Source organism: Physeter macrocephalus, chromosome 6 (genome assembly GCF_002837175.3).
Source record: "Physeter macrocephalus isolate SW-GA chromosome 6, ASM283717v5, whole genome shotgun sequence".
Lineage (NCBI taxonomy): Eukaryota > Metazoa > Chordata > Mammalia > Artiodactyla > Physeteridae > Physeter > Physeter macrocephalus.
In genome coordinates, this window is record NC_041219.1 from 63171522 (window position 1) to 63198798 (window position 27277).

The 27277-nt window shown below is 40.5% G+C and overlaps 1 protein-coding gene across 9 annotated transcripts in view; it reads right to left on the minus strand.

Annotated features, from left to right (window-relative positions):
* The window catches only part of GUCY2C (guanylate cyclase 2C), a 132079-nt gene that overhangs the window by 45300 nt on the left and 59502 nt on the right, over window positions 1-27277 (minus strand). For all 9 annotated transcript variants that reach the window (XM_028491045.2, XM_055085484.1, XM_028491044.2 and 6 more), the window contains 10 exons: window positions 26268-26403; window positions 21363-21448; window positions 18904-19015; window positions 13144-13225; window positions 10174-10279; window positions 6901-6963; window positions 6218-6289; window positions 5657-5761; window positions 1273-1359; window positions 5-137 (listed from right to left, as the gene is read on the minus strand). In XM_028491045.2, coding sequence (XP_028346846.1) covers window positions 5-137; window positions 1273-1359; window positions 5657-5761; window positions 6218-6289; window positions 6901-6963; window positions 10174-10279; window positions 13144-13225; window positions 18904-19015; window positions 21363-21448; window positions 26268-26403 — 982 coding nt within the window. The remainder of the gene's footprint in view (window positions 1-4; window positions 138-1272; window positions 1360-5656; window positions 5762-6217; window positions 6290-6900; window positions 6964-10173; window positions 10280-13143; window positions 13226-18903; window positions 19016-21362; window positions 21449-26267; window positions 26404-27277) is intronic.

Below are 27277 nucleotides of genomic sequence, written 5' to 3' on the forward strand. Positions count from 1 at the left end.
AGACCTTTTCTTGGAGGTAAAATGGAATTGCAGCCAAAATCAGTGATCTTCACCACCATTCTACTATCCACCACGCAGTTGGTGGATTTCAGACGACCGTGGACTTCTGTCTTACTGGAGTGCAGATATGACATCCCCTGTAGTTTTTCAGATAACAGGAAAACAAAGAGATATGACACTTTTCAGCAGCTCCATTATTTTAAGGAAAGAAATGACGTTTTGAAATTATTTTGGCATGCAGATAGAATCACCATCAAATTTTAAATTTAATTCCATTAAGTTTAACTTTCAAAATGTTGTTAAAGCCCCAATATTTGCCTAAGCACTGCATCTAGTTTTGAAGTCTATTTAGGTGACACAGTAAAAGGCAATTGTCTAAAGACTCTGTTTAGTAGTTGTATATAATATGAAGCAAAGATTGATCCTATTTTTTAAAAGTGTTTCTGCTTACCACTTACTCTGTCTGTGACCTTGGGTATGTCTCTAGTCCTCTGCTACCTCAATTAAAAAATATGAATAAGGCCTTGCCTTCCTGAAGGGAGGGGTGAGGCTAGATTATTTCCTAAAGTCTAAACGGTTTCATTCTATTTTGAAATAGAATGTTTCATTCTGTTTTGAAAGAGGAAGCCCTTTTTGGGCTGATGTGCCTCCCCCTGGTGGCCAGAGGTGGTATTGCAGAAACTGGTGTTCAGCCTTGATCCCAGGGATGAAATGTACCAAATAAGGTATTGTGTCTCATTTTTTCCAACTGATTCTGATCCTATGTGACTTTCGAGTGATTTAAGACTGTATCACATAGCTTACTCTCGGGACTCGCTTTTCTTAATTCTTGAATGGGGCCCTAGTTACTGGTATCCACTTCCTTTTCATAGCACATCTGGGAAATATACATGTCCAGATTTATTATTGCCTCATGCAAGATGAATGCCTGCCCTTAATATTTTCTCTTATGAAGATGAGGATTCAGTCATCTTCTCTGAGACCTTATGTGATTTTTTTACTTCCAGCAAATCTGTGAAAATGTGTGCCCCAAGCCCAGTGTAGAAAGAATTTAATAATAAAAATAATAATGGCCAACATATATTGAATACCTGCTTGTCAGGTCTTATTCGGAGCACATGCATTGTTTCATAAAATCCTCACAACAACCCTATGACATAGGTACTATTTTTATTATCATTTTACAGACGAAGAGACCAATGCAATAGCTTGCTAGATCTGTTTTCCCAGATTTAACTTTCATAAATGTCTTTGTGTTTGTGGGTCTCTTACCTTAGCGATGTCATACAAGACAGAGATCTTAAACTCCCAATCCATGAATGTACCATCAGGATAGGAAATTGTGTCATTTAAAACTTCCTGAGCAGGAGAAAAAGAAGAAGATGAGTTGTCTGAAGGAGGCTATTGTGGAAAGACTCTTACAGGCAAATAATGACTTTCTGATCATGAGGCCTTGGGCTCAGGAACAAGTTGGAACTCCATTGTCCTGGTTTTCCTGAACACGTGTTTCTTTTCTCTCTGATTTAAGAAACATTAGGTGGGGCTTCCCTGGTGGCTCAGTGGTTAAGAATCCGCCTGCCAATGCAGGGGACACGGGTTCGAGCCCTGGTCCGGGAAGATCCCACATGCCGCGGAGCAACTAAGCCCGTGAGCCACAACTACTGAGTCTGCGCTCTAGAGCCCGTGAGCCACAACTACTGAAGCCCATGTGCCACAACTACTGAAGCCCGCACGCCTAGAGCCTGTGCTCTGCAACAAGAGAAGCCACCACAATGAGAAGCCTGCGCCCTGCAACAAAGAGTAGCCCCTGCTCACTGCAACTAGAGAAGAGAAAGCCCGCGTGAGGCAGCGAAGACCCAATGCAGCCAAAAATTAAATAAATGAATAAATAAATAAATTAAGAAAAAAAAAAAAAAAAAAGAAACATTAGGTGGTTCTTATCCCAAGGAGATGAGCAGGAGATGACCACAGATCCAATATACCGGTTCTTCCACCAGGAGTAAAGGAATGCACAGGCACCTGCCAGGAGAGTGGGGTGGTGGGCTGAGCCGCAGGCTCTGTCTCAGCAAAATTACCCTAGCGTTTTTCAACAAGGAATTGCCATTAGGAAATTCCTTCATTAGGCTATGTTTTCACTTACATGATCAACTGTATCCATTGGCTTAATACCTCTAAGTGTTTCTTCTGTTTACTAAGTCCTCTGTCGTTAAGACAGAGCTCTTGGACTTTGACGGGAACTGTAGGACCTAGAATTTTGAACTCACAGTATTAACGTGATGATGGTTCTATCAAGATACAGGGTTTTAACTAAGCTGAAAACTATTCTTCACAGTAAAACTCTGAACAGCACCCTAACTGAGAACCTAACAATAGTTTCTTGTTTGGGGAAAAAGCCCAGTTTTAACTCAGGTACTGTACCAATAGTTTCCAAGAGAGGGTCCAAAGCCGTCAGTCATTTTAGATAAGGGGCTGTGGATAGCAGGCCAAGTTAAGGGAGAGAAGTTCTGAGCAGACAGACCCTAAGTAACTCTTTCCTTGAACACTGACATTTTTTACATTTTTGTTTACTATCTCTTCTTCTTATGAAAATGTCAACTCTGTGATAATCTTCATTTACTGGGGTATCTGCAACATCTAGTAAGTGTCTGGCACAGAATAGATGTTCGATAAATGTTTATTGCATGAATGAATCAACTGTTCCTAAAGAAGGTTAGCCAAGGTTTCTGTATATATTTTTTAAATTAATTAATTTATTTATTTTTGGGCTGCGTTGGGTCTTCGTTGCCACGCGCGGGCTCTCTAGTTGCGGCGAACAGGGGCCACTCTTCATCGTGGTGCGCGGGCTTCTCATTGCGGTGGCTTCTCTTGTTGCGGTGCCCAGGCTCTGGGCCCGTGGGCTTCGGTAGTTGTGGCGCACGGGCTCAGTAGTTGTGGCTCGCGGGCTCTAGAGCGCCGGCTCAGGAGTTGTGACGCACGGGCTTAGCTGCTCTGCGGCATGTGGGATCTTCCCGGACCAGGGATCGAACCTGTGTCCCCTGCATTGGCAGGCAGATTCTTAACCACTGTGCCACCAGGGAAGTCCCAGTTGCTGTATATTTATAAGATGGGAAGTATATTGTTTTTACTCTGTCTAGGGAGAGACTTTCTCATTTGTTTCCCCACAAAAGTAGTTTTCTGATGGGATTTGCCATGGGTTGAAGCCTAAACGGATTACATCAGGGAGGGGAATGTAGTTTGCAAAGGCACAGCCTTTGCTTTGAGGTTCATTATACAAAGGAGTGGGTAAGTTTCCTGTAGAAGCTTCTGTGTGGTCTGCTCCCAGCATGAGTCAGCAATGCCAGAGATGGGGGGCCCAGGACCACTCAGGTAATTGAAGTTTCCCACCATAGGGTAGAGAGCCAAAAACACTACACATATGATATTTAAATGTTGGCTGGGCATTTTAGGGATTAAAAGACCGTGTGAAACCCTTTGACCAGGCTCTGTTAATTGGTAATTTCTGTTGCACTGAAATCAAATGAATCAGATATGGTCTGGCCTTCGTATGGAAAACACTGAATTTTGAAAGACCTGAAATTGTTATTATTAGGAATGTGTTTATTTTATTATATCAGCAGCAATTTAAACAATCACTTTCAGCATCAATTAAAATGATCATATGGTCTTTCTCCAAAGACCTTTAGATATGATGCATTAGAGTAATATTTTTTCCATTCGTAGAATTAACCGTATCTAGTTGTATTACACTTTTCATATACAACTGGCTTAGTTACCAGTATTTTATTTATAATTTTTCCATTTACATTCATAAATGTAATTAGTCTTTAATCACATTTAAGTATCAACTTCATGCTAGCCTTGTTGAATGTTAAATGAATTTAGAGGATGTTCATGTTTTTGTTTAACTTTAGAACAGTATTTACATAGATGATGAGAATTATTCATTGAAGTTTAGAAAAATTAAGCTGAATCTGGTTTTCTTTGTAATGGGAGTGTTAATTGCTTCTATTGTTACTGACCTCAAGTTTTTACTTTCTGAGTCAAGTTTTCATGATTATATTGTTCCTGAAGTTTTTCCTTTTTTTTTTAGATTTTTTTAACGTAATAGTCATGACATTCTTTCATAATTGAAAGCATCTTTTTCATAGCTTTATTTTTTTTAATTTTCACTTTTGTGTATTTTTATGATTGTTTTAGAGACTTAATTAGAAGTATGAGAAGCTTGTATGTTTTGTAGTTTTTTAAAAAATAAACAACTCATGAATGCACTTTAAAAATTTACCAGTTTTATAGTAATTGAATTGTGAAGGTTTCCTTTCCTTAGGCCATAGTTACACTTCTAAATTTTGCATTGAATACTTAGATTATTTTTTTAAGAGAGAATAGCATTTAGGGATATAATTTTTTTCTTTGAAGATAGATGTGAGTTTATACCATACATACATTTTTAAAGCTACTTTTTTTTTTTTTTTTTTTTTCTTTTTTGGCCATGCTGCGTGCGGCACGCAGGGTCTTAGTTCAGGATCCAACTCGTGCTGTCTGCAGTGGAATTGCGGAGTCCTAACCACTGGATTGTCAGGGAACTCCCCCTTGTGTTCGGATTTTTTTTTTTTTTAATTGAAGCTTATTGAACAAAGGTATTTAAGTTATTAGTTCAGCATTTTTTATTATCTTAAATTATATTGAATTATGAACGTTTGGACCTCTTTGAAGCTGCTGCTGCCCCCAATATTAGTATTCTGGCTTTGTTGGGGAAAACACTGAGATTTTTAAGAGATACGAGGTCGGAAAGGAGCCCATAGGTAGGGTGACCACAATTCCTGGTTTGCTTGGGACCAGTTGCAGTTTATGTCTGCTGTTACAACATAATTATTTTGGTACCCCCTTTCATTCTCAAAGGATCCCGAGAATGAAATTATATGGTCACCCTACCCAAAGGTATTTAAAAGGCCGAAAGCTCTTGTAACATATGCTTAGAAAGTGCTCCAGGTGAGGAGCAAATATTTCGATGCTCTCTGAAGCAACTGTCCTGGTTTCCTTCCTGCTCCTCCCCTTTTCCTCGACACCTGACTTTGTTTTTTGTATGAATGCTTCTGTGTATGCCTGCCCTTCTGAACTAGCCAACGATTCGATATTCTTAGCTCGATAGTTGGTTCTTCCCAAGAACTTGCCTCAGTCCTGTCTTTCTTTTTCTGCTTTGGACTTGTTCAGCCAGAACTCCTGACCCCATCTGGCAACTCCTGGGTCATCCTCAATCCTTCCCAAGGGAGACCACGGTAGGATTTAGACAGCAGAACTAAGACTTATGAACAAGCCTCCTTGCTATCGTTAATGACCATCCAGTTTTCTTTTAATACAAAAGCAAGTATGCCAGTAAAATGAAATGAATCAAGAGGCAATCACTATTCCACATCTGTTCTTTGTTTTTTCAAGTCTACACTCCTAAATATTTTTTAGCTAGTTTTCTTATAAAGATATAATATGGATGACTGACAAAATCTGAGTGATCTAGTTTGACAAGCATATGGGCCCATACACTTTTCCTGATAACTCTCTGATATTATTTCACTGAGTGAGCCTTTAAAATCGCTACTAAATATTTTTTTTTGCCTATGGTTGGCTAGTTAGGGAATTGGAAACGATCCTGGTTCCTTACCCGGAGGGATCCTCTCTCGCAGTACTCAATCACCCCAAAGATCATGGAATCAAGCTTCACCGTGCCGTAGAACTTGGTTAGGTTGTAATAGTCAATCTGAAGCAACTAAAGAACATGTTTATTTACAAAGCAAGTCAGCCAGAAAGGAGCGCCTGAGTAAAAACTAATGTGTTAATAAAACATGCCATGTCTCAGATCTCTGGGAAGATGTATTGCTCTTGATACAATGAAGTGTCCGTTCATTTCCTACTGCACTTGGCATTACATCTTACACCACAGCCTTTCTTTTGTCAGCAAGGGGACTTGACTACAAACCTCTGACTACTCTCAAATCACATCAGGACCACTTTCTAGGACATGCCAACATGTTTTACGCCATCAAACGTCACTCTTCAACATAGTCTGGTAGAATTTCCAGCGAGTCTGGTCACCCATTTCCTGGTCTGAGGGCTTCTCTGTCAGCAACCCCAGTAACATCTTGCTCCACCAGGGACCTCAATGCTTGGGGAAAATGGAGCGAAGCTATTTCTCACTTAAAGGTTTTAAGTAAGGGACATATACCTTGTTCAATTCTATCTTCTGTTTCTCGGTGAAATTGCCATCGTTGTGCTTGAGATCCTTTAGAATCACTCGCTGCAAAGATCCATTGAATTAAGGAGATAATGTAGCATGACCACTCATATGCATGTTATACTAATTTGCTCACGTGTCTATCTTTCCGCAATACTGTAAGCTCTCGAGAGCGGTTAACACTTTTATTGCTGTTTATAGCCTTGGTAACTAGTGCCTGGGATATGGTAGGCTCAGATGGGAATGTTTCTTAAAAATGACTAAATGAAAAGGAAGGAAGGGAGGAAGGGAGGGAGGGAGGGAGGGAGGGAGGGAGGGAAAGAAGATACAAAACCCCCCTATGGGATTGTCATATTCCCACTGCAATGAGCCAAAATATACACAGGGTTGCCTGGACTGCTCTGAATCTCTTTAATTTTTCCTTTTGCTTCCTTCACTCGCCCCCTCTTAAAAATTCTATTTTTCCTTCAATATACTCATGACTTGTGAGTGCTGTAATCCTTGAAGCAGAGCCCTGCCCGTCCCTGTGAAAGGCTCCAAGAACAGCCCGTGGGGTCAGCCCGGGTACCCCGGCCATCGCACTGCTGACATCAGAGCTGGGCCGACGATGAGTCAGAAGGCCCAGCACATACCCCTGATTGAGAGTTCAGAAGAGCAGAGGAGACTAGAGTCACCTTTTTGTCGTATTTGCACTGTCGTAGTCTCTGGATTGTATCACGTCTCTTGTCATCATCGATCTGGCAGAAGAAAAGGCCAATTATTCCAGAAGCGCCGTATCTTGTCTTCCCCCCCGCCCCGCCCCCCCACCTGCCAGTCAAGGCTGAGAGGCTCTGCGGGTGGGCTGTATCTGTTGTAGTTTGCTCACAGCGCTCTGGGCAGGCTCAGAAAAGCTGTCATAACTGACTTGTGCTCCCTATAATTCTCACCTTCTCCCTCCAACGGTATCTTCCTTCCAAGTATCCGCCAGCTTAACTGGGTTTTTCTCCCTTCCTCCTGTGGCTTATTTCAGCCAGCGATTTCCTTTGCTTCCTTCTCTCTCAGCTCCCCCATCTATTGGGAACCACTGCCTGTAGCTCCAGACAGATGCTCTTAGGGGAGCATGTTGTGTATCAGAGTTGCAAACTCATGCCTAAATGCCCAAGTAGCAACGCAAGTGAGGACACTCTGCTGGGGCTTCAGAGGGCAGCCTCATCAGCTCTGGGTTCAGCCTGGAGTTGCCAGATCATCTGATTTGTCAAAAGAAGCTTGTAATATGGATTTTCTATGCCATTCCAAGATGTTTGTATTTGGTAATTAATTTTTTTAAAAGTTAAATACGGAACGAAACAACACACACACACACACACACGCACACACACACACACACGCAGGCACCCGAAGGCTAGTATGGCTTTTGGTCTGCCAGTCTAAAGGCAGAAAAAAGATTGAGAACTATTGCATCTTTCCACTTGATTCTCATAAAAACCTGTGTATTATATTTGTTAAAACTTACCTCAGAGGGACATTTTGAAAATGTGAGTGAAATGAGTTATATCCAGTTCCCAGCACATGTCACTGGTCTCCCTTCTCCTGTTTCTCATTTTATACATGAGGTACAAAAGGGTTACATGATACCACATGTGGCCTAAGAACATATGGAACCCAAGCATGACTTCTTGTCTAGTATTCTTTTCACCCTCTCAGGCCTCGATACGTCATTTAAACCATTTGAACCTCAGTCCCTTCCTTATCTGGGCAATCCTAACTCACAGGGATACCTGAGAATCAACTGAGACAAACTTTGTGACATTTTCTTGCAAGCAAAGGTGCTTTATCCTCAAATGAGTCCTCTGCATCTTTACCATTTTTTCTGTCTGTTGCTCTCCCCTGGGGCTTTGCTGACTTCTCTCCCTCTGGCCGCCTTGGTTTTCTCATCCTCTCTCTTCTAGCCCGGGATGCTTTCTTCATCATCTCGCCCCTTAGTCTTGCTTCCTTATCCAGAGCTCAAACCACCGCCTGTCTGGTTGTGTGGCATTTTCCCCTCTTGCTGACTTTGCCCGACCTCCGTGGGCCTTCTCCCGGCCCTGCTGGACTCAGAGAGACGGAAGACCTCTCCTTACAGCCGATTCCCAGCCGCCTGCTCCCCAGCTGGGCTGCACCTCAGAGTGACAGCGACTCCCCCATGCTCTGGATCACTTCTAACCTTCCTCCTTCTCGGTTACTGTCCCCAAGACCTGCTCCTTAACTGATGAATTAACTCATAAAAATTCTGTCACGCCTGACAAGGGGTAGATGGGGTATACTCCTACGAGTATTTATATCTTAAGAAAACGCGCAGAGACACAATGTTTTAGGCTTAACCCAAAAGAACAAAGTGCAATATTGGGGTTTTGAGGCAGTGGGGGAGGCTTGTGAGGAGTGGAGCCGTGGCTGGACGTGGCGGAGGTGAACCACGTGGGAGCCCATCCTCGTGTCACACCGGAGGCAGGGGAGCACTCACTCCTTCTAAAGGTCTCCTCTCCCCTTCCCAGGGTACTGCCGGTAAGTCATTCAGGTCAATAAATTCGCTCTTTGAAAATCCAATAATCGGACGATTGTTTACATTTTACTGTGACACTTGCCTGAGACAGACTGGTCTTTTTTTTTTCTAATTTTTAAAATATTTATTTATTTGGTTAGTTAGTTGGTTAACTTTTCGGCCACGCTGCACAGCATGTGGGATCTTAGTTCCCTGACCAAGGTTCGAACCCGTGCCCCTTGCAGCGGAAGCTCAGAGTCCTAACCACTGGACCGCCGGGCAAGTCCCTGGTCTTTGCCAACAGCACCTTTATTCTTGTGGTTCAGAATGTAACAGGAGCATCACTTCCGAACGTGGCGCATTTCTGGAGCATGGCAAGACCCAGCCGTGAGGGGACCTGAGGCACCAGAGGGCAGCGTGCGGGACTTGGGGTGGAATGCCAGGAGCTGGCGGAGAGGCTCCAAGCACAAACCTGACCCATGAAGCAATTTTACTTTTGCTGATTCTAGGCAGGGAGGCACCCCAGGTCACACGATCCTGTTGGCTTGGCCCTACTCTGAGGGACCCTGCTCACTCCTTCACGTGGGGGTTCTGGGACTCCACCTCCTCTTAGTATGCTTTGGTGTAAAACCTCTCTTAAGGCTATGGTGTACGGTGAATGTTAGGATCGTGGTCTTCACAGTTACACAGGCTGGGTTCAAATTGCGGCCCCGCTCCTGAAATTCTAGCCCTGTTGCCTCAAAGTGCTCGGGAACAATGAAATGGGTCAATGTATCTGGCACATAACAGGTTCTCAGGAAATGTTAGCTGTTACCATTTGTAGCAATCTGACGCACTAGCTGTGTGTGATCCTGCCCTGCTTCTCAACCCTTTGCCCTTCAATTTCCTCATCAGCAAAATTATGATGATAAAGTTCATCTCATGAGGTCCTTGTGGGGAGCAGATAAGACCACTCAGGTCCCGCATCAACCCCAGTGGATGGGAGGAGTTATCATGGGCTGCTGCTGAGATTTCCTGGCTGAGGGAGAATGTGGGCAAATGTCAGCAGAGACCTCTTTTTTCAGCAATGAGCAAGTTAAGTCACACGTCCTTAGTATAAGCACAGTCGTTCCCCAAGGTTTAGAGGAACTCAAAAATGCTCTACCCATTTCCGTATCCCTTCCATAAAAAATTCTCACTCTGTGCATTTCTCTTCTGGGTCAAATGTAAAGAATGAGTAACACACCACATCTCAGCCTCCACTGAAGTGCTCATCGGTTCAAGTAGCTGACATTTAGTGCAATGAAGAGCCAAGGGAAAGATAGGAAGCTGAGAGTTAGAAAACATCTAAGTCTTGGATTCTGAAACAAATGATCCTGGCCTGGAACATGTCATACCAGGTACCAATGTCTTGTCAAATCCCTGGCAAGTTGCACCAGCCCTTGCATTCACCAGGTAAGGGACACCTTACCTTTAGGCTAACATGGTTGGTCTCATTGGACTCCAGGGGAAAGATATTTTCAGGAGGAATGTGGGACCACTTTTTCTGACGAAGTGCATATTCTCCCTTATATTTTCTGTGAAAGGAAAAGAACCAGCCAATAGGTTTTTATTAGTATTCATGCCATTCGGTTTCTGAACACTAGGGAGAAATCTAGAGCTATGATGCCCTCAGGTGGATACGCGGTGAGTGCAGCTGGCCCAATGGTGTGACTCCATGTTCTCCAAACTGGTGAGCGCTGCCCTTTTGTGGACCTGTAAGGATTTCTGATGGTCTTCTGTACTCTTTCTTTTTCATTTCACTTTCTCAGATCCTTCACTAAGGCAACCCTTTATTATAGTAAAAAATTTGAACTGATGTCACAGAAAAAGTGAGGTGAAAACAGAGGATACACCAGATTCCTAAATAAGCCAGTTCCTCTTCGGCATTTGTGCCTTTTAAAAAATCCATTAAGAAAATAGAAAAGCACAGAGAAAAATGTAACAACATGTAACCCAACATTCAAAATGTGAAGAATTTGTGATTGTTTCCCCCAGACAGTATAGACAAAGCAGCATTCTTGGGTTATAGGAATGCACACTCACAACTTTACAGACATTGCCAAATTGTTTCCCAAAGTGGTTGCACCAATTTGCCCTCCCACTGTGAAAATTCCCGTTTCCTCCATATTCTTAACAACATTTGGTACTGTTTAACTTTTTTTAACCCTTAGGATGTATGTGAAATGGTGTTTGTTGCTTTGCATTTCATTTTCTTGATTATTAGAGAGATTAAATATCTTTTCAAATATTTTCTAGCTATTTTATAGAGTTGCCTATTCATAATTTTGCCCATTTTTTTCTATTGCACTGTCTCTGCCTTATTTATTTACATGAGTTCCTTATAAATTCTGCAAAACAAACCTTTTGTCCTTTGATGTGTTGCAAATGCCTTCTTCTGTTTTATTGCTTTATTGTATAAAAAGTTTTGATTTTATTCAGGTCATGGTTATATTATTTTCTTCTTTGACTTTTCTTTTTTATCTTGACTGAGAAGTATTTTCCTACTTGAGACATAAAGTCATTTTCTATTAATTTCTTCTGAGTTTGCTTTCTCACATTTAGGTCTGTAATCTATTTACAATCCCTATGGAATGAACTTTATCTCTGTGTATTGTTTCAGGTAGGGCTTTAATTTCATTTTTTCCATGTTGAGAGCCTACTGTTCCAACATCATTTCCCAACTGACTCACAATGTTCCCACCCTATGCCAAGTTCTCACGCTTGCTCGTGTCAGATTCTAGAATCTGTATTCTTTTCCATTGGCCTATTTGTCCCTGAGTTTGTCTTTGCTTGTGCTCATTTGACAAACTCCTACTCACCTTCTCAAGGTCATTGATGAAGACTTTGTGAATGTCCCCTAAGCAGAAATGATTATTCTCTTCCTATGCTTCCATCTAACTCTGACTATTCCTCTATTAAGTACATATATAATAGTATGTTATTGGCCAAAGATTTTGGTCCTAAGACCTGGTGGCAAGTGGCGCGACTACTAGGGCCTTGAAGGCTCCCGGACTCTCCTCTCTGTACTGCAGAAGACTCTTGGGACTCCACAGAGCCAAGTGCCATTCATATTGAATTAGAGGATGCCATAAATCATTCACTACTTTTCTTGCATAGCTGTTGGAATGGAAAACTATAAGAATAACATCTGTCTTCCATATCTCCTCATGGACACAGTATTGCTCTGGCCATCAGGAAGCCCTATCTCTGCCTTCCCTGCTTAGAGAAAATGGAAAATGCCTGTTTCCACCTGTTACTGTTTCTTACTTTGTGATTCATCCTATCTTAAGCTGACGCCCATTTGGACTTGGTGTCTGAGGGACAACAGCCACATCTGTGGCCCTGCTATTGGCTGCCTTTACTCTCCTCAAATTTTGGTTTCCTCTTACCTTCAACTAAATGGTCACCATACACTGTAAATCATCTCTTATATTTCTTGGTGATACAGAGTCACAAGAGTCACGTTCTGCCTTCAGACTGAAGAGAACAATCTACCCGCTTTCCTGGAGAAACCTTTAACTGACATGCAACAGACTGGACTCTCATCATGAGAAGGTACAGTGACACACAGACCAAAGCGTGTGATACACAGAGAAAAACTGTTGTCTGGTTTAGTTAGGAAATGGGAGTGATCCTGATACTATAATGGAATAGAAGGTTTTGTGTGTTTAACACACACAGATTAGGAGGTAGTGTGGGACCCACTCATTCATTTATATATTCAACAAATATTTCTGAGTATACAGACTACGTCTCTGGCACTGCACTAGGCTCTTCATATGTCCAAGGTGAGTAGAACAATCATGGAACTGATGGTCAGAAGGCCTGAGTTCTACCTTTGGCCCAACACACTACCTGGTCATGTGATTCCAGACAAGCCGTTTGGCTTTCTGGGTCTCTCTTTCCTCAGGCTAACGCAGGTGGTTTGGAATGGATGATTTCTAAAGCCTCTTCCAGCCTGAAAGTATGTAATATAGAGACTCTGAAATTTCCCACAATATACTAATAAAACAGCAGAAACAGCTATTTCTACCTGTAGAATGCCTGCTATATGGTCACTATATGGACCTTATTTCAACTCCTCACAACAGTTCAGATGAGGATACTGAAGCTGAGTAACATGTTTCCGTTGCTAGTCATATGGTTAACACCACACAACTGGTAAAGCCCAGAACTGGGATTTGAGTTCAGACGCCTCTGACTGCAAGCTCTGATCCATCCACTGAGTCATGCTCTGCCCTTGGTAGAGTCTTTGACGCTGAAAGCCTTCATGATCTTAGCTCTGTCCAGAGACCTTCTTGTGAAGGTCCACTATCATCAACAGACATCAGACTTCTCCCTCTTGCCCTCTTCCCTCTCTGAATGAGGAGCACAGCAGGTTAGAGGGGCTGGTAGGTACCTGAGCACCAGGAGAGCGATGAGCAGGACCAGGACCACAGCTCCTGTGAGAGTGAAGACGGCGACCATCAGGATTTGGGGGCCTGTGGCAGAAAAGACAGTGAAAATGGCACTAGTAAGGATCTTCGAAAAGAGAATATACACACTTCACGAGATTCTAGTTGCGTAAGATAATTTGAGGATGGGGAAAAGGAGAGACCTTTTAAGATATCTGTCTTTTAGGGAAAGACAAATATCATAGGATATCACTTATATGTGGAATCTAAGAAAATGATACACATGAACTTATTTACAAAACAGAAACAGACTCACAGACTTCAAAAACAAACTTACGGTTACCAAAGGAGAAAGGTGGGAGGGAGGGATAAACTAATTAGAAGTTTAGGATTAACATATACACACTACTATATATAAAATAGATCATCAACAAGGGCCTACTGTATAGCACAGGGAGCTCTACTCAATATTCTCTTAATAACCTCTATGGGAAAAGAATCTGAAAAAGAATGGATATATGTATATGCATAACTGAATCACTTTGCTGTACACCTGAAACTAACACAACATTGCAAATCAACTATATTTCAATATAAAATAAAAATTAAATTACAAAAAGATATCTGCCTTTTTATTAATCTCTTCATTGGTAATACAGATCCTGCATCCTTGGTCTATGAGGAAAACTGTCTGGAATGTGCCCCAAAGTGGCTTAATTTCATCTACCCTTATAGTTTAGACATCTCGTTTCTTACGGGAATCATCAAATGTTACAAGAACATAAAAGAGTTTCTGGCACACAAATAATTTTGGTGGGAAGGCTATCTGATGTCTCTGAAACCAATATACCTAAGGAGGATTCATAGAGGAAGAAATAGACAACTGTTTTTCAATACAGAGAACAAACTGGAGGAAAAGTAGGACGGTGTGGAATGAACAGTAAATGACAGTGTTCCCCACTGGTCCTTTCCAAGCTCAACCAGGTCACTGAGGGAAGTCAATGAAGAACGTAAGGAATCTGATTTATTAGCATGTAGGTGAAGCTGTGTAGAAGGAGGAATTTGAGAGACTCGCAGAAGAGTCAGTGGAATCCAGGAAAATGTGGATCCAACCCAACGAAGCACTGAAGCAGACTCTGAGTGTGCAGAGGACTAAGCCTAGATTAAGAAGGGCAACGACAATACTAAAACTGTACAAGAAGGCTTCCCTGGTGGCACAGTGGTTAAGAATCCGCCTGCCAATGCAGGGGAAGATCCCACATGCCGTGGAGCAACTAAGCCCGTGCGCCACAACTACTGAGCCTACGCTCTAGAGCCTGAGCTCTGCAACAAGAGAAGCCACTGCAATAAGAAGCCCTCGCGCTGTAGAGAAGAGAAGCCCCGGCTCGCTCGCCACAACTAGAGAAAGCCGTGCACACCAATGAAGACCCAATGCAGCCAAAAAAAAAAAAAAAAACAAAAACAAAAACAAAAACAAAAAAAACTGTACAAGAAAGTCATTGTTCAAACATGCCTCAACAGATCCCTATGAATAGGAAGTTAGAGGGTTCAAGAAGAAATGGAATGGATTCCAAGCAACAGATAGTGTGTAAGAAGCTGGAAGGTAATAGCAATATGGTGAAGGAGACAGGTTTTTTTTTTCTTTATAGCGTAAATAAGAGACCCAATCAGAAACTCTAGGGAAGAATGTTCAAGGAAGGCGCAATCTAAAAATAAAACGAAGTAAAATAGTTTGAGAATTTGGAATTTTAAAAATCCATTTGTGTGTGTGTGTGTGTGTGTGTGTGTGTGTGTCACAAAGGAGAGACATTGGAGTTATACAGAAAGAAATGTTATCCTGACATGCTATCTAGCTTTATAAAAATAATAATAATAATGAAAATGTTAGGTAATTGATAGGTAACTGATAGGTAAATGACAGAGGGCTTCATATGGCTACCAAAAAAAATATTATCAGCCCAGACAAATTAAAGCAAAATACAGGAGAATTTGGGAGGTGGGAAGGAGGTAGAAGAAAGGAAAGTGACACTAACGTCTTCATCTTACAAAGCTGGGAAGCAAGAACTTTTATATATACTTGATAGAACTCGAAGCTTATGCAAAATTAATTAAAATTACAAGGCACCAATAAATGTATTGACAAAAAGATATAACTATATTGAGAAGAGCTTAGAGAAAAGTAGGGCTAGTGAAAATGAACTATATCTTCATTTATCAATACAAGAAATAAATAGATAACATCTAAAGCTTATAAAGCAAAAAATATATGCATATTATTTAAAAATATGAAATAAAAATAAGCAGAAGGGACTGCAAGACCAGGGGTGCACAGAGGTGGGACCAGGTACACTCACTTTCCATCGTGAATATTTCTACTCTTGGCTTTTAAAATCAGGTGCATCAATTTTTATACAATAAAAACATAATTAATGAAGGTGTCCCTGGAATGATGAGTGGCCAGATCTTACTCAAGCAGCACCTCAACACCTCACACTGTATTCTCTCTCATGGCACCACAACATAGACCCTTGAGGGCATGGCCGGTGCTCTGTCTGCTCATCCTGATACCCTTAGCACGCAGCACCAGACCTGGTACCTGGTCACGTATCAATAAAAAATTACTGAATAAATAAATAATCGAATAAAAACTTGGCCCTGCTCATCTCACTCTCTGAGAAGAGGCAAGGAAAAATGCCCAAATAATATATGTAAATAAATTCACATAAAAAAAAATCTCTTGTGCTATTATTAGACTTAGCTTACGTGTCACATGTATTTTTGAACCATTTTTGTTTCATCACATTATGTCCTTCTAATGAACTAACCATTTTTTTTTTTCTGAGGTAGAGGGTTTAGTAAGGTTCATACTGCAGCACCTTTCTATAAGGGATGAATTGGAAGGAGTTATGCTTTGCTAACTTATAACTTTGCCTCTGCTTGTTATTTTGTTTTCTGCTACGGGGAAAATTTAACAGTGAAAATGTGAGCTCTGGATTTCTATTCTCGTTAGGGCAGAAATAAATTATTCCCTTGGAGGTGGAGCCGCATTGTGGGCATATTTGACTTTGGTGAATTCCGTTTATTACTACAATCACCACTTCCATCTCCATCACCGCCACTCTCATACCCCAACCCCACACAAAAAACAACAGTGAGTACGAGGAAGACGATTTCAACAGTGCAGACGATTCTACTCATCAGTCTACTAAAATTACCCAGCCTCCAGACTACAGCATGAGTTGGAGGAAATATCTGCTGAGTCCTTAGCCCCTCTCAATTCTTCCCTAGTGTAAACATCACACTGCATGAAATATAATTATGATATTTAAATATACTACATACTATTTAAATACAGTAATTTTAAATTCAACATATTTGTAAATCACCGTATCACATTAGTTCTAAGGTTAAGCTTCTGCTGCCCTCTGGTGGCTACTGTGGTTATCACAGCCTATTTAACTAGAGAGACGGTGAATGCAGTTTGAGCTTTATAACCCCAAGGTCATAGAACATGAACTCAAAGAACTCTGAGATTGTAAAGAACTTTGAGATCAGTTAACAAATCTCCTGACTTAACACAGGAAGATATTCATACTTAGAGAAGTAAATGGACTGCAATTAACACTGTCTAGATTAGCACTGAATAGAAGCATATTCATAGCTATCTCATACGGTCTTCCATTCCTTACTTCTTTCCTTCCTTCATTTCCTCCCTTCTTTCCTTCCTTCATTTCTTCCTTCTTTCCTTCCTTTCAAGGCACTGTGTTTAAGTAAAGAATGAACCCTACACTTACACGGTGTATGGTGTAAACAAATAAATGAGATATAAGTAATATGCTAGAAGTCCGGTGTAATAAGGGCAAGATCAATGACCTCCTGAGATGCTAAGAAAAAGCTTAGGAAAGGTGAAATCCAAGTTACACATTGAGGATGAGTGGTTGTTTACTAGTTCTATGGGGGGGTGGTGACAGATTTTAGTCAGAGGGAGTAGCATCAGTAAAGACACAGGAGCATGAAGCTGCAAGACCCTTTCTTTAAGGAAGTAGGAGGAAGTTGAGAGAGTGGGGAAGAGATTTCAGGTAAGATAAAAAAGAAGGCTGGAGAAGTGGGAAGATCAGGGACATTTTGCGCTATAATAAGTCATTTGGACTCTGAAGGCCAAGTGGAGCTGCCAATCCAAGGGTTAGCGGCAGTTGGGCAATGCGACTGGATTTGCGCTGTCCCTCTGGCGGCAGTGGTGGTTGGGTTTGAGGTGGGCAGGAGGTGGGGCTGAGCAGGAAGACAGATGGATGTCCCTGGAACCCAGGAGGCAGCTGAGGAAGGCCTGGGTGAGGAACAGGTACCAAATCTGCCTTGTCCACTGCTGTGTCCCAGGTGCTTAGAACATTGTCTGGCATCAAGTAAATATTTGTCAGATGAATGAAAAGACAGTGATGGTAGAATCTCCAGATGAAACGTTCTGTTACTTAGCTGGCAGTTGTGTACACAGATGAAAGACCAGGCATGACTGCCAGAACACAAGAACTAGAAATATAGTTACAGCTATAATGTAAACAAGCCCATTTAATCAGAACTGTTCTCTTCAGCCAGATCAACCTTTCAGCCAGAGTTTCTAGCTATAGAGCAGGGCTAGGATAGAAGTATTTCTAGTTTATAATTTTTAATATTTTTTTAAAATGGTAAATTAACAGAGTCATTATGGAAAATTTAGAAAATTAAGAAATATATAATAGAGCAAAAAGAAAATCTAGGATACTATTACTCGGAGGCTACGACTATTGACATTTTAGCATATTTTTCTGCAGTCTTATTTCTATACATTGTTTTGCAAAGTTAGACTTTCATTAAATAAAAACGCTGTATTACTTTACTCATAACTTCCAATGTCATTTAAAATTCTTTGTAAATATCTATTTTTAACTGGCTGCATGTTGCCCCATTCATGAATACATTGTAGTTTTCTAAGTCATTTTATTAATGTTTCCACCTTTTTTTTTTTCTTTTGCATCTTTGGGCATAAATATTTGTTCAAATTTAAACTTTTTTCCTAAAAATTGATTAGTAACATGGAATTACTTACTATTCATTGTGGAAAGCCTTGGCCAAGCCAGCCATGGGCAGAGTGTCCTGAGACCTTGTTGCCCATGAGACACTCAGCTGGCCCTGTCCAGTGACAGTTAGTGTTATACAGTTGCATGGCAAGTTGCATGGGTGAAGCCCTAGCTTGTTAGGGCTTTCGTGACATGATGGGACCTCATCTCAGGTAGGAGGGTAACCATCATTATGACCCAAGTATGTGTCCTCTGAGGAAACGGGGAAGACTTCAGAGGCCACGCTCACTTACCACCCTCAGCCTAATGACATCGAGTATCCCTTGCTGAAATATATATTCCATGAGCTTCCTTCAGTAAAATGTAAATGGAGTGAGACTATGTGTCTCTGTGTTCATTTTTGCCAATTGCCAAACATAGTTTTTCTATAGGAAAATTTACGTCAAGGGGTAGGTAGGACACCCTATTAAAGACACCCTATATTAAAGACAGTTATAGCTAAATTAGAATGGGATATCTTCAGTGTTTTATCAGAACTGTAATATTACTCATTGGACAGAGACGTAAAGTCCATGTTTACAAACCTGGCAAATCTAATACAGACAATAAGCAAAACAAAACAAAAAACACAGGCTAATTTCATAAACCACAGAATTTACTCTCCTTACCAAAAAAACAATTTCAGGAAAAGAAACTTCACGAAGGATATCTTACCCCGGCCTGGAATATCATTAGGAAGTTTGTGGTTCTTCCAGATGAATGTGGGGCTCTTATCCACCGGGTTAGTCTGGTTTATGCGGGTGTCATAGGTCAAAAGAACCTTGTACTGTGTCGGGACATGAAAAAAAGAAGGATGAACAGAAAAAGACATTTTAGAATGACTTCTGATGAGATTAACTGTGCTGCCCAGTGACATTTGAATTTCATAGCAATGTTTCTCAGTGAAACAAGGTAAATGTTACCAGCCAGGAGCTAGTCAGGATCCACTTGGTTCTCACCATGAACATGGATTTAAGCTCCATGTGGGCCGATTAGTTTTCTGTTTCTTTACGACCATATGCTACACCTGCCCAGCAGAGATTCTTCGGGTCTTTCTAGTTCAAGTCTTTCATTTTACTAATGTTAAAATAGAGGCAAGAAAAATTAAATGGCTAGCTCCAAGTCACATGACAAGGGAGGCAGCAATGTTTTCCACAATATTAAGTTGCTATTAAAAATGATGTCTTGAGAAAATGCACCATAGCTAACATCCATTATCCATATTTATACACGTCAAGGGGCTCCTAGAGAATACTACATTTCTTAAGTTCTGTCAATTACATAATTTTTGAATCTCTTCTAGCCCTATGCTCTAATGTGCTTTCTTAGACACGACACTCATTAGGTTTCCAAGATAAAAGGTTTCTTTTTCAAGTAATCTGTCAATGGAAATATTAATATATCCTCAAATTACTGCTGCATATATTGAGTCAGTTTTGTAAGAGGCATCTGGAAAATGTTCATCCTTCTAAATTCACCACTGCTCCCTCAAAACATTCTGGACAAAATTTTACATTCTCAAAATTATACTCTTAACTTGAAAACAATATAAATTTGCATATATTGAGGATAGAAAATATCCTATATATTAGGGGCTGGTAGATTATACCTCTACTGAGACCTACTCTGGTTATGGAATAACTTATCTATAGCCCTATGTTTTGAGAATTAATCCCTGTTTTCCCCGTAGATACATATCATACAGCACAATTGATGGCATAAGATTATTGAAAAGTTCAACTAGACTTGCCTGTGGAGACAGCAAGTGCACAGAACCACATTTTTCATTTTGAAGAGCAATCATAAGGCTGACATAGAATCTCACTGCAGGTATCTGCCTCTCTCCAAGGGAGGCAAAGGCATCATCCCAGGTGCAAATAACTTAGAGGGGCATGTAGTTATCTCAGTAGTTACTACTAGAAACTGAAGTATTGAGCAGATTTCATTTTAAGGTATTCCCATGGTATGATGCCAAATACAGCATTATAGTAAAGGTTCAGTATAACTAAAACAATGTAACTAAAAATGATGCATTACTTTTCTGAAATGCTGCTACCCCTGCCCCAAACTTCTAGTTTAACTTTCTCAATCTGAGCATCTTTTCTCTAGCTTTCCACATTTCGCATTATAGATGTCTTTTACAAAGCTGGGTCAATACATACACTCAATATATGAGTTAGGGATGTCAGAATGCTCATATTGGAAAATTACATGAAAAAATGAAAAACTTTTTCTAGTAGATTCCTGGTTATGTCAGGACCTAACTTCTTAAAGAAGACAAGGTTTCTACCTACCATTTGGTTGGTTAGAACAGTGGCTTCTAGTTCATGATGGGCACAACTCTGGGTGACATAAAGGCAGGTATTTCTGTTTTTAAATTAAATACTTAGCAGCCATCAACTATGTGCCAGATAAGAAGCTAAGCACAGGAGACATGGAGAAATGAGATCCACTCCCTTTCTTCAAAGAACCTACTATGTAGGTGTGTGAATCTATCTATCTATCTATCTATCTATAGATATGTATTATGTATATAGTGTGAATATAAAGCACATATGTAGGTGTGTAAATATATATCTATAGATAGATAGATATGCACTATGTATATATAGTGTGTGAACATAAAGCATAACATTAGAAGGCTGTTTGTATGTGCCAGAGGGATTACACAATTAATGATTTTCATGAGACTTCAGAAGGAGAGAGAAGAGGTAATGCTTCATTCAAATTTTTAGTTGTGGAAATGAATAAACAATTCTTAGGAAAAAACCATCACCTTCTCATTGGTATCCCATCAACAGTCTGGTCTTTCTACCAGTGTTTTCTGGGTGGGTATTTTTTATACAGTAAATAGACTGGATATTCTGAATAAGAAGTTCTATGGGAGAAAATGTTTAAGGAATATGGCCCCAAGGGGGGCATAATCGTAAATCTGAAATAAACTAACCTCTAGATTCTAAACATAACTTCTCTAATTCTTTTGCTAGTATTGGGTTGGCCAAAAAGTTCGTTCGGTTTTTCTGTACTATCTTAAGTTACAGAAAACCTTTTGGCCAACCCAATACTTGCCTTCCAGGATAACCCTCCTCACCTAGTCACTTAACCCCAAGTTCCTGATAAGAAGTCAGACATACTTTGTTGGTGTCCACAGAGGTGTACAGAAGGAACATAGTATTGTCAATATCCCCACAGTCATCCAAAGTCACAGGACCCACATGCCCTAGGGCAAAATCAGAAAGAGTTAGAGGCCATTGTTGACTTCTTGACTGAAAGACCAGTTACATCCTGACACAGGGTATAAAATAGATTCAAATTGCTCTATTTTACTGAAAAATTATTGACCTTAATGATGTAATCTGAGGGCATCTGGATTGGTTCTTGGCCCTGAGAACTCTGAAGGATATTTTTATAAGAGATGGTATTTAGTTAGAAGGAAAATTCTTTTTCATTGCATTTAGAATGATGACACTAAATGTAATCAGTCAGTAGATTTCTCCTGATTATTAGTGACAAGTTTTTGTTGAGCGTATTTACTAAACTAGTGGCACAGTGTTTGTCACTCCATAATCTAACTTAGATTGTAAAAAGGTCAAAATCCCTTCACTACTACGTATTAGCTGAACACACTGAAAAAGTTAAGTTATTTGAGTCTCAGTTTTCTCAACTATGAAATTATAGCCATATAGGATGAGCCTATGAAATGGCTGTTTAGGTAAAAGAAAAAAATTAATCAAATATCAGCAATTTCACATGGTTCAACATAATAGCTAATACTTATTTTGTGTTTATTAGACCAGGCTCTGTGCTAAGTGCTTTAACTGCATTTATCATTTTATTCTTCCCCAAATACCATGACACAGAAGCTGTTATTATCTCCATTTTATTGATGAGAACTCTGAGGTCAGAAATATTACTAACTTGTTCCAGGTTATAGGTACAGCTAGCAGGTGACTAACTGCTGCTTATGATCACAGAGGTGCAGGCAAAATGGTGGCAGCCACTGCCGTTGCACCTCCCCCACTGTTGAAGCCCTTCCCCCTCTGTTGATTACGACTGTCAAGGGATGTAAAGGGTTGGTGCTCCCCTCAATCCCCCTTCATTTTTCTCTTTTTCCCCTTTGAGAGCCAGACATTGAAGACTAGAATATTCAAGCAACTGCATATATGGGGGAAATTAGAAAGCTACTACACATGCCCAGGGGAAGGCAGAGGCTCAGAAAAGACCTGAGAAGACCTTAAGTGTACACCTCAGGCTGATCCTCAGCAGAGATAGCCTACAACAATAAAAACAAAAACAGAAAGCAAAACCAAAAAACAGCAAACCCTGCAGAATGAGAAAATTCCCCATTCCCCATGTGATTTCCACGATTACCGATTATTAGATTCAAATGTCCAGTTTTCAACAAAAAACACAAAGCATACAAAGAAACAGGAAAGTATGGTTCATTCAAAATAAGAGAAAAAAAAAAAAAACCAATGGAAATTATCCCTGAAAAAGACCTGATAGTGGATCTACTAGACAAAGGCTTTAAAACAATTGTCTTAAAGATGCTCAAAGAACTAAAGAAAGGCATGGATAAAGTCAAGAAAATGATGTATGAACAAAATGTAAATAGTAATAAAAAGGTAGAAAACCTAAAAAAGAAACCAGAAAGAAATTCTGGAACTGAAAAGTACAGTAACTGGAATAAAAAATTCACTAGAGGGATCAAAGGCATATTTAAGCAGGCAGAAGAAAGAATCAGTGAACTTGAATATAGGACAATGGAAATGATCAAATCCGAGGGACAGAAATAAAAAGGATTGAAAAGAAGTGAACAGAGCGTAAGGGACCTGTGGGACACCACCAAGCAGACCAATACATGCATTGTAGAAGTCCCAGAAGGAGAAGACAGATAAATGGGTAAAGGGACTATTTAAAAAAATAATGGCTGAAAACTTCCCAAATTTGATGAAACACGTGAATATAAACATCCGAGAAGCTCAATAAATGCCAAGTAGGATGAATTCAAAGAAATCCATGCCAAGGCACACTATAATCAAATTGTCAAAAGCCAAAGACAGAATTTTGAAAGCAGCAAGAGAGAAGTGATTCATCACGTATAAGAGATGTTCAATAAGATTTATAAGCAGATTTCTCATTATAAACTTTGAAGGCCAGAAGGCAGTGGGCTGATATACTCAAAATGCTAAAAGAAAAAACTGTCAATCAAGAACCCTTTATTCAACAAAGCTGTCCTTCAAAGTGAAAGGAAAGTAAGACATTCTAAGATAAAAGTTGAGAGGTTTTGTTACCTACAACTAGACCTGCCCTGCAAGAAATGTTCAAGGGAGTCTGGCAGGTTAAAATGAAAGAACAATAGACAGTAACTTGAAGCCATATGAGGAAATAAAGATCTCAGTAAAGGTAAATACACAAGCAATTATAAAATCTAGTATTATTGTAAGAACAATGTGTTACTCCACTTTTTGTTTTCTACATGACTTAAGAGATGAACAGGGCTTCCCTTGTGGCTCAGTGGTTAAGAATCCACCTGCCACTGCAGGGGACATGGGTTCGAACCCTGGTCCAGGAAGATACCACATGTCGCGGAGCAACAAAGTCCGTGCACCACAACTACCGAACCTGCACTCTAGAGCCTGCGAGCCACAACTACTGAGCCCATGTGCCTAGAGTCTGTGCTCCACAACAAGAGAAGCCACCGCAATGAGAAGCCCATGCACTGCAACGAAGAGTAGCCCCTGCTCGCCCCAACTAGAGAATGCCCGACTAGAGAATGCCCGCGCGCAGCAACAAAGACCCAGCACAGCAAAAAAAAAAAAAAAAAAAAAGAGAGATGATACATTAAAAAAAATTAGTCTAACAGCTGGTATTATTGTAACTTTTGTTTCTAACTCCACCTTTTGATTTTGAAGCAATTTAGGAGACTAATGTTTAAAAACACATTAGTTTCCTACTTGGACACAAAGTATAAAGATGTAGTTTTGCAACACCTATGTCTGAAAGGGATGGGAATGGAGCTATTAAAGGAGCAGAGGTGGGGCTTCCCTGGTGGCGCAGTGGTTGAGAGTCCGCCTGCTGATGCATGGGACACGGGTTCGTGCCCCAGTCCGGGAAGATCCCACATGCCGCAGAGCGGCTGGGCCCGTGAGCCATGGCCGCTGAGCCTGCGCATCCGGAGCCTGTGCTCCGCAACGGGAGAGGCCACAGCAGTGAGAGGCCCGCGTACCGCAAAAAAAAAAAAAAAAAAAAAAAAAAAAAGGACAAAGGACCTGAATAGACATTTTCCAAGGAAGATATACGAATGACCAATAAGCACCTGAAAAAGCGCTCGACATTACTATTCATTAAAGAAATGCAAGTCAAAATGACAATGAGATACCACTTCATACCCATTAGGATGGCTAATACATCTCTCTCTCTCTCTCTCAACATATATATATAAATAAAAGTGTTGTTGAGAATGTGGAATATTGGAACCCTTGTGCACCACTATTGGTAGGAATGTAAGATGGTATAGCCATTGTGTAACACAATATGATGGTTTCTCAAAAAATTAAAAATAAGATTTCCATACGATCCAGCAATTCCATTTCTGGGTATGTACTCAAATAAATTGAAAGCAGACTCTTGAAGACATCTTTATACACTGATGTTCATGGAAGCATTCTTCACCTTAGCGAAAACATGGAAGCAACTCAAGTTTCTATCAACAGACGAATGCATAAGCAAAACGTTGTATATAATATGATGGAATATTATTCAGCCTTAAAAAGGAAGGAAACATATCCTACCATATGGATGAAACTTGAGGATACCATGCTAAGTGAAATAAGGCAAGCACAAAAAGAAAAATATTGTATGATTCCACTTACATGAGGTACATATAAATCATAATCATACGATTACATGGTCAAAATTGTAGTAAAAATCATAAAGACAAACAGTAGAATGGTGGTTTCCAGGGGCTAGAGGGAGGGGAGAATGGGAAGTTATTGTTTAGTAAGAATAGAAAATTTCAGTTTTGCAAAATGAAAGAGTTCTGGAGATGGAGGATGGTGATGGTTGCACAACGATATGAATGTACTTAATGACACTGAACTGTACACTTCAAAGTGGTTAAGATGGTAAATTCTGTGTTATGCGTATTTTACCACAATAAAAAAAATTGAGAAAAAATGCACATAAAGTCACTGGCAGAACTCGGGATACAGGGACTGATTAATGACTCTCCCTCCCTCCCTGTATCTTCAGGGGAGCAGAAGTGATCTCTTCCTGTCATTGTCATACCCCACAGATGCTGGTACAGCCCTCAGTCTTTACCGCTGGGTATCTGCTGCCCTCTGAAGCCAAGAGAAGAAGGCTCACTCTGCAGCAGGATAAAGGTTTTCCAGAGTAAAGATTTCAGGCAAGTTAGAGAAGTGAACCATCATTTGTCTTTTACGTAATACACATTAAATCTAAAAAGAAATTTCTTCCTAGTACCTGGATGAGATCTGGGGAATGAAAGACAGAAGTTTCAATGGGGGTTTGTGTAGAAAAGGAATGTTGATCCATGTGGTTCAGAGGGACATGTATTGGGAGCTTTTGGACGGCATTGCCATGAGAGGTTTTTAGTTAGAGAAGTAACACAGGGTCCTTGGTCCCTGAAGGACAGCAAGGGAGATACGGAAGGACGAAAATCAAACTGCAGCTATTTCTCTTCTTGCTGGTCTCTAAGCAGAGTCAGGACATCACTGCCCAAAATGCCCTGTGATGAGCTTGTTCATAAGTACAGGGCCTGAGCTACCTGCTCTTTCTTTGATATCCAAAGATTCTCAAGTTCTGAAGCATAAACTGGGGTCTAGTTATAGATTATAGCATCCCCAAGGTTTATGCAATTATGTTTTCCTCCAATTAAGTTAAAGGTATTTAGCTGTTGATCCATTTATTGCCACAGCCTCTCTTTGCTTCCCAAAGTCTGCCCATAGGGCCCATATTTCATCAGATTCCTCTAGAAGCTGTTAGGTAAGTGCTGTTTGCTCCTAGGAAACCGTTACCTTCAAAAGTGACGTTCCTGAAAGCATGAGCAAATTTAGGGGTGGTAACTTCTTCTCCATTTTCAAGAAATATCTTCAACATGTGTCCAAAGAGCAAGACTCCATCAAAGTAGGCAGCAGCGAAATCATTTTTTGCCTGAATGAGAAAGGAAAATCTTAAAATGCGTTCCAAAAAAAAAAAAAAAAAAAAAAAAAGATTCTGGTCTTGAACCTGGAGAAAAACATTCTTGGGGTCAGCAGGGTAACTGGAAAGGTAAAGGAATATTAGGGGAATTGTAGGGATGGTATTAAAGGAAGTTTTGGAAAAACTTCTTGGACCAGGGCTCTTTATCATCCCCACGTGACAATTCTGTCTTCTCTTGGGATCAATAAACTGCAAACCCTGCCTTTAGGGAAGTATCTAAAAGCAGCTGTGCTTCCTCCTTCCCATGATGAGAAAATATTTTACGTCGACCAGGAAGGACAACATACAGCATTCTCGATTCCTGTAAGGTTTTATATAGAAATAATGCTTTCATGTAAGAGGAAAAGAGAATGGCAACAAAAACAACCCCACTGCCTTTGAGTATCCTGATGGGGTGGGAAGAGTTTTGATTGGATGATACCATTGAATTTGCTTTGGAGATAGTCCTGATTGGGTGTTAGTTCAAGCCACAAAGGTCTGCCCTGGGGAACATAAGAAGGGGGTCAGAACTCCTCTGCCTTTGCAACGGTTGTGTGGCTGTCTTCACAGAGATGGGCTATGGATTAAAAGTTCTGTGCCCCCCTGAGACCACGTGAGTTCTGTCAGCTCAGACACTTTGGAACTCCCACCTGTGAAGAATCAGACTTTTGCCAGAGCCTAGAAGCTGTGCAAATGATATGTGAATACTACACTCAGAAGTCTATTTGCTAGAAAATATAAAAAGGAAAAACTAAAACACTTCTCATTGGTTTCAGTGTCTTTTGCTGAAATCATCCTTTCACGACATGAAAAGAATCAGTTAAGACCCAGCCCCCAAAGGGGTTGC